Genomic DNA, 16,681 nt, shown 5'->3' on the forward strand with positions numbered 1-16,681 from the left:
AGCCAAAATTTGAATACCAAACTGTTTGCCAAATAGCAATTATTTTATTTCCTCCTTGTGACTGTAGCACTGCAATCAAGCAAATTGGCTGTACATCTCTTCCCTTAAGTCTAAACAGTGCATGAACAACAGTGACCCTGGATTTCATGAACTCCTTTCAAATCAATGTCAGATGTCCATTTCTGAGCTATTGAAAGTAAACAGTATTTGGAAAGCTGGAAAGAGAAGAATCAGTGATGCCACCACCTGGTGATTAATATCAAGAGGACAAACATTAGTGGAAGAAAGGAAGGCCACCTCAGCCAAATCAGCTCACCTTCCCCAAGTTGGTAAATCATTCTGAAACTGGTCCCTTGATTGTACAGGGGTTACATGCTCATCTAATTCAGCATAAATGATTAGTACCAATGATCACTAGAACCCGATTCTCTTTCTCCCTGGGATGGGAGTGGTGGAGGGTAACAGAACAAAGTAAGTAATGAATATTAGCATTTTACAGTCAGATTTGGTGACTGAGATATGTTCCTATCTTAGGCCTAAAATAATCTTGGTGAGGAACCAGCTATTCTTTTTCTTTTCTTTTCTTTCATTTTTTTGGTGAGGCAATTGGGGTTAAGTGACTTGTCCAGGGTCACACAGCTAGTAAGTGTTAAGTGTCTGAGGCTGGATTTGAACTCAGGTCCTCCTGAATCCAGGGCCAGTGCTTTATCCACTGCGCCACCTAAGCTGCTCCCTGGCTATTCTTTTTCAACAGAGCTGGTATATTTTCTGAGCAATTGAAGTTATCAAAAACATAGATGTCTTACCATATTACCTTTCTTTATAAACTTGCATTTGAGTCAAGAAAGGTAGAGTGCACTTTTAGAAAGCCCTTCTTGGTCTGTATAATGATCACGACAGGGCTTATTTAGATGAGCTTTGCAAATCAGCTGGAGAAAAATCAATTCCTCTGGGTAAGTTCCTCTGAGACAGACCAGAGAGTTCTTTAATCAGAAAAGCAAGAAATAAATGGCTCCAATCACCATCCCAGGGAGAGTTCTGGCCCTCTCCCAGAGAGAGGCATTTGACCCAAACCATCACTACCTGGAAACTTCGAATGAGGGTGGGGAACCCTGAACCCACTCGAAAGTCAGGATATGCTCCATTCTGCTTCCCAGGTAGCTCATTTGGTGTAACATGGTCTTCACCACCCTCTGCCTCTTTCTCACCAGGGTGCAGCTGACAGGAAGCAGGTGCTTCTGAGAGCATGCACTTCGAGAGCTTTAAGGCACAGGCTTGCTCTTCTACACCTGGACATATCCCGTTTGGACAACTTAGCATCTCTTTGTTACCAAGGAGACCAGCTGCCCCATGTGCCTTGTCTTCTGCCTCCTTGCTGTTTATGAAGACAGGCCCCAAGTCATGGCTTTGTGGAGACTCCAATGGGGTTGTCATTTGGGTCCCACTATGAGCTACTGAATGCTCCAGGCCCTCCCATTCAGGGTCAAGGTTTGGTCTCTCTGTCACTGCATCCATTTCCTCTTTGGGAATGTCATTCATAGTCTACAAGTGAATGAATATACACAAAGGCAAGAAGATAATATTAGGAATGAAGGCAGAACACTTCAAACTAACAGAAGCAGCTGGTTTTAAAGGAAGACCAACTCTCTTGCTATTCCTGTGGATTTTTAAGAGTGGCAATAACAATAACATTGGCATAAGCTAAGAACCCCTAACTTTCACAGTTTTCAGAACCAAGAACTACTGGAAGGGATGGTCCAAGTATCCAGAGTCACTCTAACTACCAGGAATATACTGCACCCCAATTTAAATCAAGCATCTGTGTAGACCTGTGTATAACTAGTTGGAAGAATTCTGGGATATATCTTGCTCAGTATCAAGAACCCTCTGGGCTTCCCTATATGCTTTCTTTGGTGCCTGGAAAAATCGATTTGCTATCCCTAAACATTCATTTCCCAGGAAAGATCTGAGCACAGAGGAGGCTCCACCTCATTAATTAATTCATAAATATTCTTGAGTATGATGATTTAGATAAAATGGGGGTTGAGTTCCATCACCTAACCCTGAATCACCATTTTAAAAGTTGACTGATCACTGTCCTAGCTTCCAATGGCACCATCAGGCTTAGGAGCCAGATCTCACTTTACCTGCCAACAACAGAGAAGCTGTGTCGTTATGTTGATGCCCAAGCACTGACCAACTGCAATCAATGTCACAGCATCAATTTCAAATTCTTTCTCTTTTTTAAAAAGAAAACTGCCTACAGAAAGAGGCTTTTCTGAAGATACGCAAAAAATATGACTTAAAATGATCCAACACCAGGGAAAGAGTGCCAGCTTGCAAATGGACTGTGTAATCTCTCCATTCTGTAAGGAGCAGGAACCATGGTTTATTCTTAGGCTCGTGGTTAAATACCTTGTCATCGATGAACTCTTCAAAGCAATACTGTATCCGTCTTTTCTGCAGCAGCAGAGAGTAATTTAGCTAACCCTAAAACTCCAAGGAAGGTGACTGAAATGGGAAGAATTGGCCAGGGAAAAGAGACACTAATGACATAAGTAAGAAAGCAGGACTGGCCCTCTGAGCTATAAACAATCTTAAGAAAGCCAAACAACATCAGAGTCAGCTAGTATTGATTTACTGGCAACATTCTGAAAAAAGCAGCCCACATTATGACAATGCCTGTAAATTAGTTTGGGAAGAGTCATTTTAGCACAACTTACATGATTCATGTATTTAATACTAAAGTGACTCTCTTTAAAAACTGTTAAAAAACAGTTTAGCTAAAGGATTCATGCTTAGAAAACAACTTAATATTTTAGTTCTACCACCAAGATGTGAATATGGCAATTTTTTCAAAAAATGGCTTCTCATTAAAGCATATGTAGTTCTCAGAATATGACAAGCCTGAACAATAGCTCTATGAAGTTAAGAAAGGATGCTATTCTTAAGCAACATCTAGAAACCTTACACTTAATCACCTATCAACTTAAACTGTAGGACAACTATTACTAGAAAAAAAAATTGGGTTCAGACCAGGCTGGTCTTGCATTGGCCAAAAATGATTATTATCGAGTATGTAAAATATGGATTTGAGAGAGGGATGAAAGCAGGTGGTGTGAAGTTTGACTTCTTAGTGACCTCCTTGCCAAGGATGTCCGAGATAATTAGACTATACTGCTTTCTAGGGGAGCTGACCACTCTTTTCTTGAAGATTAAGATACCGTGACATACACCCACTTAAGAAACAGAATTGCTGGGAATAAACAAATGAGTCCTAACAAGGCAGTATATCAGGGTCAATACTCTTGACTATACATACCAACTTTCACTCTATATAGATCAACATGAGGATTTTTAAGCATTATTATGATTCTTTGCTAAATAATAAATGATTTTGTTTGTATGGCTGAAAAATATTCCAGGCAAACCAATCTATTAAAAAAAACAACAACAAATTTGCACCAACCTGATTAATAAGGAAGAGGTGACAGTCTCATCAAGGTGCCACCTGGGAATTAAATATCATTTAGGATAGTGAAGTATTTTTCTAAAGCATACATCTAAAACATCTGTAGAGAGGATAAAGGTGGTGCCCACAGTAAAAACTAAAAAAGTCAGTCCAGGGTCAGATCAGTTACTTGGAAAACTATTCCACATGGAACAGGCATGCCAAGAAAGGCCATGAGAACATAGGAATTGACAGACCCATGATCTGTCTAGCTGAACAGTCGGTTTCTGAAGTAATTAAGGACTCGAGAACTATATAGAATATCAGAGATGGAAGGGACCAACCTCCACATTTTATAGATAACTAAGATGCAAAGAGCTCATATAACATATTTGGGAGGTAGGAAAGGTCTTTCTCTTTGAGATTGCCTCAAAAACACAGTGATGTGCCCCAAGCTAGTTTCTGTTTGAAATGCTATTTGTTAAAGAATACAAACCATGTCTAGAGCTCTCACCTAAGGATAATCTCTCCTAGTGGCTGACATTTTCCTCCTAGGTATCAAAAAAAGATAACCCAACCCAATGGAAAGATCTTGGCAGATGAAAGGTCCACAAAGCTTTCACGACACAAGATTAATCAACTGTCTTAAATCCTGAGATTTTATGGACAATGCTGTATCTTTAGCTAAGATAGTTGACAAGGTTCAATGGATGATATGACGAAAGATGCTATCTATCTGTACATACTAAATTAGGAAGCTAAGGAGGACTCCCAAGAAAAGCCTATATTATCAACATCTGAACCACTGACATGTTGCAATGGGGCTGATCAAAAACTTGATGTGATCAATCACATCATCACGGTACATTGGCAAGGGAAGAAAAGCAAGGGATTTTAAAACCTTCCTGGTTGTGGAAGCTGCCAACTGGAGAAGCTGTCACTTATCCACAGTACTACAAAGTTGATGAAAGGAATATTGAGGAGAACATTATATGATATCATAAAAACTGGCTAGCTGAATGAAGTACCCGATCTCATAAAAATTCTATCTGATTAAGAAAATTAAAAGCAGAAAATATTAAGATTACTAAGTCAATTCTTTACTGCTGCACTCACAAAGGAGAAGTCCACTTGTGCCAGAATGGCCCTTAATTAGTATGATGCTTATGTGCTGGGCTTTTGGAGGGGGAGGGAGAGGATTGTTTCTTGGTGGTAGAGGGAATAGGGAGGGAACCAAAGTGTGGCTTTTAAAAAGAGGTATTTGATTAAAACTATTTTTAAAAACGTACTTTATGTCTTAAGACCATAACCCATGTATATGCCTTTACAGTTCTAAATTACCCTTCCACTGGTTTACTGAACTCTAGATAGCATTAATAGCAGGATGTGGGCGTTTTACTGGAGTTTTGCTGTAGCTCCATCAAATGCAAACCAGATCCTCTCTTTCTTTTCAGGCTATTTTTGAAATGAAAGATTTACATATGTCAAAGGCTTGTCAAAGTAGAGATATTCATGCTCCAATGATTGTCTTACCTCACAAATATTCTAGAAAAGCTCTATCCAGAAAGGCTGAAGAGAGCCGCATTTTCCCCTTTCCCATAAGGCTTAGTATTTCTGCCACACGTCAGCCATCTTGTAAGACCAATTTTACCCTTAAGGGGAAAGAGAAAAACAATCTTTCCCTGACAGAAGAAAGTCTTGCTTACATCACACTTTGACCTTATATTGATTATAAAGGACAGGGTCTCTGACTGAAAGCTGCTGAGTGAACTTAGTGTTGCATCTTTATCCAGCTACTCATACTTACTGTTTGGATGAAGGGAAAGAAAAGAAACAGTGATATCACAGATGGAGAGCTTTCCTAACAACTGCTTTTTCTTCCAATTTTTAAAATCCCATCTTTGTCTAGTGAAGAACTGCCTCTGGCTTAGGTAATGATAAAATGATAAATGATAAAAATCTTAATGCCATCCAAACTTGAGGACAAGGCATCATTATTATCTGACCTTTACATGGCACTCCAAAGATGAGCCATGCTCAACAGCTTCCACTAATGAAAGAATAGTTAGAGGAAAAAATTAACTACTGAGAAGCTGCCGAGCATCATGGAATAAGACTTGAAATCAGAAGACCTGCTGTTGAACTCCAGCCCTGCAACATATGGTGATGAGCCTCTATGAGCTTCAGTTTGTTCTCTTGCCTGTAAAATGGGCATAAGGGCCCTGGAATGATGCCCCTCCATGACCCTACCCCAAGCTGGCTTTAGGAAAGAGCTTCACAAATACGACATCATTACACCTCCACCTACGTCCTCGTTCTAATGCTACACCTTGGCATGGCCATAACGACTCAGGACCCTTGAAGGCTATGCCAGTGTAATTTCACCTCTGACAGGTGCTGTTCAAGCTGGAAAGGCTTGGAAAGAAGCTGCAGGCAAAGCCAAGCCTAGTCAAACAAGTTCAAAGGGGTTCATCACCAGGAAGGTGGTCATGAGGGGTACAACCATGATCCTGCAGCAGTGAGGGGCTGAGATAGATATTGTTCCTGCCCACATTGATGCAATCACACATTTTTTGCGGTATTTTCACTAATGATAAGCCAGCACCTAATGTGACAATCTTGGGGCTTTTTTGTTTTTGTTTTTTGCAGAGCAATGAGGGTTGACTTGCCCAGGGTCACACAGCTAGTGTCAAGTGTATGAGGCCACATTTGAACTCAGGTCCTCCTTAATCCAGGGCCAGAGCTTTATCCACTGCGCCACCTAGCTGCCCTGACAATCTCATTTTAAAAGTCAACTGTGAAGGGTTTAGTATGTTAAGTAGAGCCAAATATGGACAATCTACTCCACTTTAGATGCTGGAGCCCGATTCTAGCTTGCTTGGAGTTTCCTAAGTAGAGATGTTAGCAAGAAGATTGAATTTCTTATATATAACTAAAAACCCTAAGATGCTTCAAAGTTATTCTGGTAAGCCACTGGGAATCTGAAAGTTCCCAAAGCTGAAGTCTAGACCCAACCAAGATTTCATAATGGATGGAGCCATTGAGTGAAATACTGCAGGAGACAAAATGTAAGTAGAAGTTACAACCTGAGAATATCACATCCAATTCATCCCCAAAGTTTAAGCTTCACTTTACAGAAAGGACATGAATTAAAACACCATAGAAACCAGTCTCCCTATTGGAAAGGAAGTGTGTCTGGAGCACCTGAGGTCTGTGGGAAGACTGGGCCAAGCTGGCAGGCTTAACCAAGGCTGGTGCTAGGTCTTCTCTGCACTGCAGGGAGCCCCTCTAGCCAGAACTTGCAGGGAAGGAACAACAACAGGAGAAAAGACAAGAATTAAAACACACACACACACACACACACACACACACACACACACACACACAATACAAAAACATAGACCAACTCCCTGCTAGTCCAGATAGCCAGGCAGGATAGAGGAGGTAACTCAAACTCATGTAAATGGGGCTTTGTTTTCTAAAAACACAAGGGGGAGATTTCCTCATTTTACATAAGATATCTGATTATGTTGAACTTTGCCAGACTTCATTTCCAGGTTCCACAAATGGCCTTTTACATAATGGCACTGCTTTTTGGGGTGGGGTAGGGGCGAGGATGGGTAGGTAATCACTGGTCACCATTCTGAGTAACTAGCTTACTTTTCTCCCAAAAGACACCCAGAACACACCCCCTGGTCACATTCTAACACAAGCTTACCCCACCTAATCCTATTCCCACAAAAACTCACCAAATAGCATTATTAGGTAACAGATAGCAAAGGGCACCTTACAAATGGGGAATCAGTCACCACATGGCAGGGCTTCACAACATTTCCATGGGGTTTACTCATAATATATGACCTTATTGCAAAATATCTTCAGTTAGGGTCATATCATGCCAGGCAGGCCAATACTAAAATCCCCAAAGCCCACTGTGCCAACCAAACTCTCACTGGTTTTCATATTACCTTCATTCTCTTCTAAGAGGCAGTGAGCTAATATGGTCAGCCCTGCTGATAGGTTTGAATGATCCTAGGACCATACAATTTAAAAGGCTTCCTTTAGTTGAAGGCTTTGTCTGCAGATTAAAACGAAAACACTTCTGGGAAGAATAATATATTTAAGGTTTTATCAGTTATTTGCACATTAATGAAGATGTATTTCTAAGATGCCTTCCAGAGAACAGACTTTGATAGGGAAAAGGATCACCCTGGGTACCTGAAGTAATGGAGTGCTGGGGAAGGAGGGGGGGGAGGGTGGTTGGAAAGAAAGATGAGGAAGAAATACTAAGGGGAGATGGATATGTGTATGTATGAACATATATGTATATATATACATATGTACATGCATATTTATATATTCACACATACATAGCCATATACACACATACATCATATTACCCTTGCCTTTCAAACCAATAAGAACATGGTTTATACTGCAAATGTACATGGAAGCTAGAGTTGAGGTTATCTTGCTAAGCATAGAAAGACATGAATGAATACCCAGCCGAAGAATCCAGCTCCTGGTTCTTAACAAAAGTGAAATAACACACACGTTATAGTCATTGTTGTCATCATCAACACCACCATCAAGCGCTTAAATAAATAAAAGCACTCCTCCCGGCAGGTGGTAACATGCGAACAAAACAGAGCGATCGGATCAGTTCATTGCGAGTGCCCCCTTAGGCACTGAGCCTGGAGCTTCTAAATGGAATCTTGATGCCTCAGAGAAGAGCTTGTTGGAGGCAGCCTGGGACTGAGCACAGCCTCAGGACCCAAAGGCCTCGATCCCAGCTTGGCATCCCACTAGCCTGGGCACTCAGGCCACTCAGTTGCCTTCCTCATCTGAGACACAGACACTGTGTAAGTGCACACAAAAGAGAAAAGCATACTTGTATTCCATGTCACACAAAATCACTATGAGAAAAATACTCTGTATGCTGAAAAGCATTAAAGAAATAGGAGTTGCTTTTAGATACCCAGAAGTGCTAAAAAGAAAACCACATGCATCTACACATCTACTTATTAGCCATATCAATGAGCTTCTTCCCAGTTTAGAATGCAGATGCCACTGGTGCTGCCCTTCTGTCACTAAAAATGGGCAGGACCTTCAAGGTGCTAATGGGCCTCATTAGATTTTTTTTTTTGTGAGAGGCAATTGGGGTTAAGTGACTTGCCCAGGGTCACACAGCTAGTAAGTGTCACGTGTCTGAGACTGGATTTGAATTCAGGTACTCCTGACTACAGGGCCAGTGCTTTATCTATCCACTGCACCACTTAGCTGCCTCTGCCTCATTAGATTTTAAGGCAGAAAAATTTTGGATGGGCACTTGCAATAAAAGATAAATCAGATCTGGCAATAGCTTCCTTTGCAAAAGCTAGATGAAAAAACAGTGTGCGAGGATGACAAGAAAAGCAGCAGGTTCTGCACCCCCCCCCCATTCTTCCACAGAAAAGGAACAGAAACAAAAAAGCAAAAATAAAAATCAGTCATTCAAACTCCCACCTCCATCATCCCAAGAAAAAAAGGCTACATGAAAATAAAAGGCTGGGTACATTTCAAGTGAAAACAAAACAAAACAGGCCAACTTATAGTTTTAAAACTTATAGAAAAAAATTACAGACTCACAGAAACTCTAGATGGGGATAAACTAACAACCATGTATCTTTACAGATCTCTTAAGATCTAGGCAACAAGAGATGTCTCAGATGACAACAGATATCACGGGGGTGTGGGGGGAGGCACTGGGCTTGGAATTTTAAGTACTGCTTAAGCCAGAACTGTCTAAACTTGAGCAAGTCCCCTTGCCTCTATAACCCTCAGTCTACTCCTCTATACAATGGGATTAATCATTCTTTTCTCACTTTTACAGGATTGTGCTTTCTACTTTCCAGAGCATTATGTACAAGTTATTACTCAACATCCTTTGCTTTCATCAACCAATTCCTTCCCCTAATTTCAATCTCTTTTTTACATCCCCCTTAGCTACAGCTATGCTTTTTTTTCTGTCACCCACTTGGACTGTACCCAAAAAGTATGGCCTTGTGGTATTCGCTAGTTTTCTCCATAAAACCTGCAGTTATTTTCAGACTCCGCTACCATATTACAGGGACTACAGCTTGGATTTTGGTCATTTCTGGGAAGAGGAAGTGATGCGATTAAATCAAATTGGCCCTTAATAAATTCTAATTGACCAAACCATTTTATGTAGAGACTTTATAATGCAAACTTTACACATTGTGACTGAAAATGTCCAATGGTATTTATACTCTAAAAACATCTTCTAAATAGTAGTGTTATTAGATTATCCCCAATATAGGTGAATGCAAAAGCAAAAAAAGCTTTGAGATAAATGCCTGATGCTCAGCCATTAAGTAATAGAAAATGTGGCCTTTCAGCTGCACTCACCAAACAGGGCTCCACAGGTCAAAGAGGTGTTCTCAGGCCTGAACAGAGCTGTAAATGTTAAAGGACTTGAGCAAACATTAGACATTAGACCAGAAGCTCCTTGTAGACGAGATGCCTTTGAGGACCAATTGTATTTCAGCACAACAGCAAGCTGCCCACTCAGGACACAACAGGCCTCTAGGAGGATCCACTCCTCCACTAGCATGGAAACAGGCCAGCCTTTAGTTTGCTTGCCTGTACTTTAAGACAACCTATTCCAAAAGACAACAAACAGAAACCATGTGAAGGAATAACAAAGAAACCTAAAATCAGTGCTAAATTAAGCCTTGTGGACATCCACCCCTTATGCACTGAATGTAAACAGCATCTTGATTCCACAGAACTATATTCAAAAGAAAATATTAGTCAGTCCGTTGCTATTAAAACCCCCCACTATAGGGAAGATGGTGGTTAACTTTTTTGATAACCACCCAAAGTATGAACATTGTAGTTTTCTCCCTATGTAACTTTTATATTTCTTAGTCACAGTCCCCAAGGCATATACTTTTAGCTAGTTAATACACCACATGCATTGCTAGATTTGAATAATCACCTGGATAATACAAGTGGAAGATGAAAGGTTCACCTTGGGTAGAATCCGAAGTCTGCTCAGAGATGAATTCATACGACTTCCATTAATGCCACATAACAGCGCCACAGTCTCTGATCGCACACCCACTCCCACACTCCCACATTCCTCCTTAGTGATTAGGATGCCAATGGTCAGATGGCTGATAATGATTAATCTGTGATGTGCTCATTTCCAACAAAAGAAAAATGTACCACGTCAAAAAATGTTTCTCTTTGTAAATGATGTCCTTACTGCATGGATTTTTGATATAAAATTTCAATTTTTAAAATGTTTGACATAATTAAGGAAAATTTATTCCAGATTTAAAACATAATTTGGGAGGCAGCTAGGTGGCACAGTGGATAGAGCACAGGCCCTGGAGTCAGGTGGACCTGAGTTTAAATGTGATCTCAGACACTTGACACTTACTAGCTGTGTGACCCTGGGCAAGTCACTTAACCCCAATTACAACAACAACAATAATAATTAATAATAATAACAATCTTAAGAAATCTTATCTTAAACCAAAAGGATATCTGTCTTAGGGCTAAGTATACAGAAATTACTATGCCAGAGTTAAGTCGGTAAAACTATTATTAACTAAGTACATTGAAAGAAAAATATCTCGGTTTACTCATATAGACAGGCTAACTAACAGGTTGACTTGCTAATGATAATGTGAGCTCAATAAGCATGATGCAATGTAAAGAGTAAGAGACCTTTATCAGTCTGGGCTCAGTTTACCTAGCTATAAAATGGGAATTATTTTCATTTTTACTTATCCCAGAGATTATTGTGAATTCTCTTTCCCCCTTCTTTTTCAGTGAACCCAACTCTGCACAGAATTATTGCTTCCTCTCTCCTTAATGACGAATAGAAACAGGACACAGATTTACAACAATATTTATTCATGATAAGTTTGTATATTACAGAGTGAATAATCTGTTCATGAAAGAGACGTTTTCAGTAAAAAGTTCTTCATCCAATTATCTTTAGGTTAATGCAGCTCCATGACTCAACTAAACCTCAGGACTGAGTGGCCATAGTCACCAATACTTCATGGGGCACAAAAGGCTTTATTGGAGAGGCCCCTCCCAAAACAAGATAAAAATCAAAGAGCTCTTGACCAAGAAACTAAGACATTACCCTGCGTCACTATCATAGATAATGTCCACACATACTTCCCTCTAACAGAAGAAGACCCTCTCAGAAAGTTTCATTACAATTTAAGAAAGGAAACATTTCTTCTGGAACATTTTCTGAGAAAAATCTCACACGTAACACTGTACTGGGTATGAAACTAGATCCCAAAGCTTGAAAATCAAGCATTCCTTTTCTTCCATCCAGTGCCCATCTACCTTTGAAATATGCCTGTTGTACAAGGATCAGTCTAAGATTAAAAGGTTCATCACCAGAAATTTGGTCAGTAGGTGATGAATTCTATTGGCCACAGAAACCCAAGATGACTGTCTATTAAGGCATGGAGACACTGAGATCTGTATCAGGATAGGAAGTTCACCCACACTGATGAAAATAGCAATCTGAAATATCATTCGTTTTATAGAAGAATTACAAAGGGGAAAGAATATTGGAATTAGAATAAGAAAGTCTCGGTTCCAATCTTGGTTCTATTGCTCACTAACTGTAACTACAGGAAAATCATGTAACCTCGAAGGACCTTGGTTTCCCCATTTGTAAAGTGTGAGCATTTGGGGGCGGGGATTAATACTATATGTAACATTAATGTGAATTATTACTGTTATTTAAAACTATTAATCTGGAAGGTTTTCCGTATCTGAACACATGCAACTAATATCAGCTGACTGTGACCATCAAACAAGATGTGAGGGAATGACACTGAGAAATAATAGTGTTTTGACTTTTTGGTACACTGGTTTTGTAGTTGAGTCATCCTCAGTGAACAGTTAAAATGCTTGACTTCATTGTTCACAATGAAACATTGAAAAGTGATGGCTTTCTGGTCATTTATAAAAATATGTTGGTCAGAATAGAAAAGCCATGCTTCTTCTTCCTCCTTAGCTCCACAGACCATATCTGGTTTTAACAAACCTGACTGCAATTAAAAATTAGTATTTTTCTTGGGGGGGGGGGTTGTGATATAGGTTTCCTCCCCCAAATGGGTTTTGTTTTAAGGGTACAGCCTTTATTAAGGGAGTACTCTTGGCGGGGGAGTTTAAACCCTAATTGGAATGCAGAATAACTTTGAAATGTCATTAAATAGTAAAGTGTTCAGAGCCTTCAGGGTCTTCAGTGCCCCGATGGAGTTGGGATTTCATTGACATGGGCACTCCTTCCTGCCATGCCAATCACAAGCCATCCAGACCTGCTCATTCTGGGAGCCGTCTTTTCTACAGAGGATCCACCCTGTGTGCCGTGACTTTCTCTGCGCTCTCTTGACATTGCAAAGATAACAATGGAACAGCACATGGGCTGTCCAATTCTGTTCTCCTCCTTGTTGTGTGACCAGCCAGTTTCCTATTTTGAACAGTATGTAGTATACTTCAGCGACATCCTTTACGCCCTTTTAAAAACCTAATTACAATATGCTTGCAATGTAATGTGGCCTGCTCATGTACATATGCACCTATCCATTACCCACTGGGTAATGCCCAACTTCAGTTCTTCGGATGCTATGGTGTTCCATGACTCACCTATCATCAGCAGAATATTGGCATTTTTTTAGGGGGTAGGGCAATGAGGGTTAAGTGACTTGCCCAGGATCACACAGCTAGTAAGTGTCAAGTGTCTGAGGCCGGACTTGAAGTCAGGTCCTTCTGAATCCAGGGCCGGTGCTCTATCCACTGTGCCACCTAGCTGCCCCAGAATATTGGCATTTTTAAAAAGGCTTTGTAAAGTTCTTTTAATGACTCCAAATTTCTCCCTGAACAATTTCCCAAAAGCAATCCAGCTTCCTCCCTTCCTTTCAAATTCTGGTCACAACTACTCACTTTCCATTTGAAGTCCAAGAATTTACATACATATGTTTATGTGTATGTGTATATGTAATGTGCATTTAATACATGTCATGTATTTGTGTATCTATATTTATGTGTCCTTGATATATCTATCACTATATACACACTCCTACACATACATAAATGGAGAAGCTATTTAGATTATGTATCCAACTGCATGTTATAAATCTGGCTAATAGGCATTCTTCATTTACTTTGCTGTCCCTGTTTAAGCTAGGGTTGGATTTTTAAAAGTGGCTGATTATGGATTTTATTTAGGAAGTTCTACAATATTTGAGAGCTTGATATAATGTCACACAAACAAGAAAAGCTGGAGGACTTCACCATCCACAGGGAATCCTGCTTCAATGTGGATTCTGTGATGGATCTTCTCCATGATAATGGTGAACACATCTGGTGAGTATACAGCTCCCTGAATTATGCTTTGATTGATATTAATGATCAGAAAGTTCAAAATATCTGTTGTTCTTTCTTTCAAAGACTCTTGTATAATATTAACATATGCATGAAAGGCACCTTGTTGAAAGAAAGCCTTTCAGATAGCATTTTTGACTACCAAATCAAATGTTTTTTATAGTCAACAAATAATAAGTAGAGTTAGATCTTGTATTCTCTACAACTTTTGGGCAATTGTTATGGTAAAGATGTGGTCTATGATAGAAAATAACTTTCAAAAGCCCACCTGTTCTCTTCTAACATTATTTTCTAGGATGCCCTCAATGCAGGTGTAGATTATTCTGACAATTGTCACACTAGAAATAAATCATTTGGGGGCCCAAAGTCACTAAAGAGGAATTAGCAGGATATTGTAAGCTCATTGTAAAAGCCCAGGGATACATCCTCAAATAGGATGGCGACACGTGCCCCTTTTCTCACTAACAGATAACCATGCTACAAGGAATTTTTCAAACTTTCATGTCTGGAGTTGCCCCATACACCTGAGTTGTTCCCTAAGATGTTTTCTGACTTATCAGAATCCCAAGCGGTTGCCCAAGGTTGTGGAGCAGCTGAGTTTATGGTGTCAAAATATGATTTTAAGGAGAATGAATCAGTGAGTAGAAGATAATATTCCTGGGCAAGGAAATGGGGCTAGATGAGCAGTGTAGAAGGAACCAGGAGGCTGAGCTAGAAAGAATAAAGTAGGAAATGAAAACTGAAAGAGAAGGAGGTAAAAAAAAAAAAGGAAGGTTAGCATGTGGAGAAGGAATCAGAGCTAGGCCCAGACACCCTAGATTGTATGCTACTTAAGGGTGGGAGCCCTATTTAATAGAGCTCTGCATCTCCCACAGCACATAGCCCATTTCTTAATAGAGTAAGTGCTCAGTAAAGAGGAACAAAGTCAGTGTTTAGGGGCAATACGTGGTTCTCTCTCCTTCCACAGTCCTTCTAAGAGCTACTCATATTCAAAACTTTTCTGAGATAAGATTTTCTAGTTCATACATAAGACTTGCCTCACAGGGTTATCAGGCCCACTACCTATGCAGGTCAAAGTTCTGTCTCTGACAAAGGCATCAAGGGATGTTTGGAAGGGTATGGCTGTCCTGTCTGCCATCAGCCTCAATGGTCCAGGAAGAAACCAGCCAGGGGAAAAGAGGGTTTGGAGACACAAGATCCAGCTCGACTTCCAACTCAGTCTTTTACCACCTGTAATTCTGGGCAAATCCTTTTACCTCCTGGGACCTTAGCTGCCTTGTCTATAAAATAAGGGAGCTGAAAGAGGGGCTACATGCCTTTTAAGGCCCATACCACCCTATGAAACTTGAAAGGCGTCCATTTTCCTTAATACTAGATTATGGATGGTATGCAGAAATTTACCTAACCTCTTCCCAAAGTTACTTCCATTTTTATCCAGAACCATACACAGGGGTAATGCTACTTACTACACACTGTGAAGAAAGTGCTTCCTTTAATTTATACTAAAGTTTTCTCTTTCAAGTTTTAGAGTCCCTCTCTTGTTTTCTGTTGCAGGATTTAGTAAACAGGTCCCATGTTCACCATAATGAAAATTTTTATGATTTTATCAATTGTCAATTGTGTCCTAAAGAGACCAGTTTTAAGCACCAAAGTTAAGAGCAACTGTGAATATGATGGAAGGAGAGAATTTCTGTATGAAACAGAATGTAATGCACTATGGTCAGGTCTTCAAAATACCATATGGAAGTCTGGGGTTTTAGCACTCTGATATATAAGGAAGACTGAGGAAGTAAACTTTGCAAAGTTCTAATATAGCATCCTTATTCTGATCAATACTCTGGGCAAACAAAAACCCAAGTACAGAGGCTCAGTTCCTTCTGTTGTTTTTTTCCTGCCCTCTTTTTCTTATTAAGTGACCATCATTGTGTGGCTAGATGACATAGTGTATAGAAATGTTAGGCTTGGTGTCAGAAAGACATGAATTACATCTTGCCTCGAGACACTAACTCTGTGATCCTGATCATGTCACTTCATCTCCATCGGCCTCAGTTTCCTCATCTGTAAAATGAAGATAATAATAGCACCTACCTCACAGTGTTGTGAGGATCAAAGGAAATAACATTTGTAAAACACTCTGCAAATCTTAAAGTGCTATGTAAATGCCAGCTATTAACTAAAGTCCACCAGGCGACTTTGGAAAGGAAATCAATCCCTTCACTCTAGTTCTCCTACGAGGCCACCCTGAGCTCTCTAATTCTATGCCAATGGAGCACCAGAAGCCATCTTCTGTCTAGTTGTGGCAGGTTCTAGACCAAACTGGAAAGGTTTATCACTAGAATGTTAGCTTCTAGGTGATGACTTCTTTCACCCACAGCAACTCACAAAACTAAGTCCTAGAAGGCACTGACAGTAAGAGCATTCACATAGACGAAATCACAAATCCTCAAGTACTGAAGTAATTATGTCTCCTCACAGCATGGAAGTGACCCTGGGTGCTCAAAGGCTATGTATGCCCACAGAAGCCAAGCTCTGTAAAGTCTTACTAAGCTGAAAAGGTTTTGCGTATAGGTCAAGGGGCTGTTTCTATTATTTGAAAACCAATCTGGCTAAGGGGAGGGAGACTGCTGAGCCTTGTAGGACTGGCCAGTGGGCACTGCGTTTTTGGGCTATAGCAACACAAAGTGGGTTAGGGTCTACAGAGAGAGTGTACAATGTATGTCAAAGAAATCAAGAGAGCTTTTGAAATATTTAAGAATTAAACAAACATCTAAAAGCTGATCTATTAGGGGAAAGTATCATGCG

At 40.1% G+C, this 16,681-nt stretch overlaps 1 protein-coding gene across 5 annotated transcripts in view; it reads right to left on the reverse strand.

The window, feature by feature from the left end:
* EPB41 (erythrocyte membrane protein band 4.1) overlaps positions 1 to 16,681 on the reverse strand; it is a 196,699-nt gene that overhangs the window by 19,294 nt on the left and 160,724 nt on the right. For 3 of the 5 annotated variants that reach the window (XM_043992709.1, XM_043992711.1, XM_043992710.1), the window contains one exon: positions 1,084 to 1,542. The exons of the other annotated variants lie outside the window; for them this stretch is intronic. In XM_043992709.1, coding sequence (XP_043848644.1) covers positions 1,084 to 1,542 — 459 coding nt within the window. The remainder of the gene's footprint in view (positions 1 to 1,083; positions 1,543 to 16,681) is intronic. 5 annotated transcript variants of the gene reach the window in all.

The sequence above is a fragment of the Dromiciops gliroides genome, chromosome 3 (assembly GCF_019393635.1).
Source record: "Dromiciops gliroides isolate mDroGli1 chromosome 3, mDroGli1.pri, whole genome shotgun sequence".
In the NCBI taxonomy this organism is placed as follows: domain Eukaryota; kingdom Metazoa; phylum Chordata; class Mammalia; order Microbiotheria; family Microbiotheriidae; genus Dromiciops; species Dromiciops gliroides.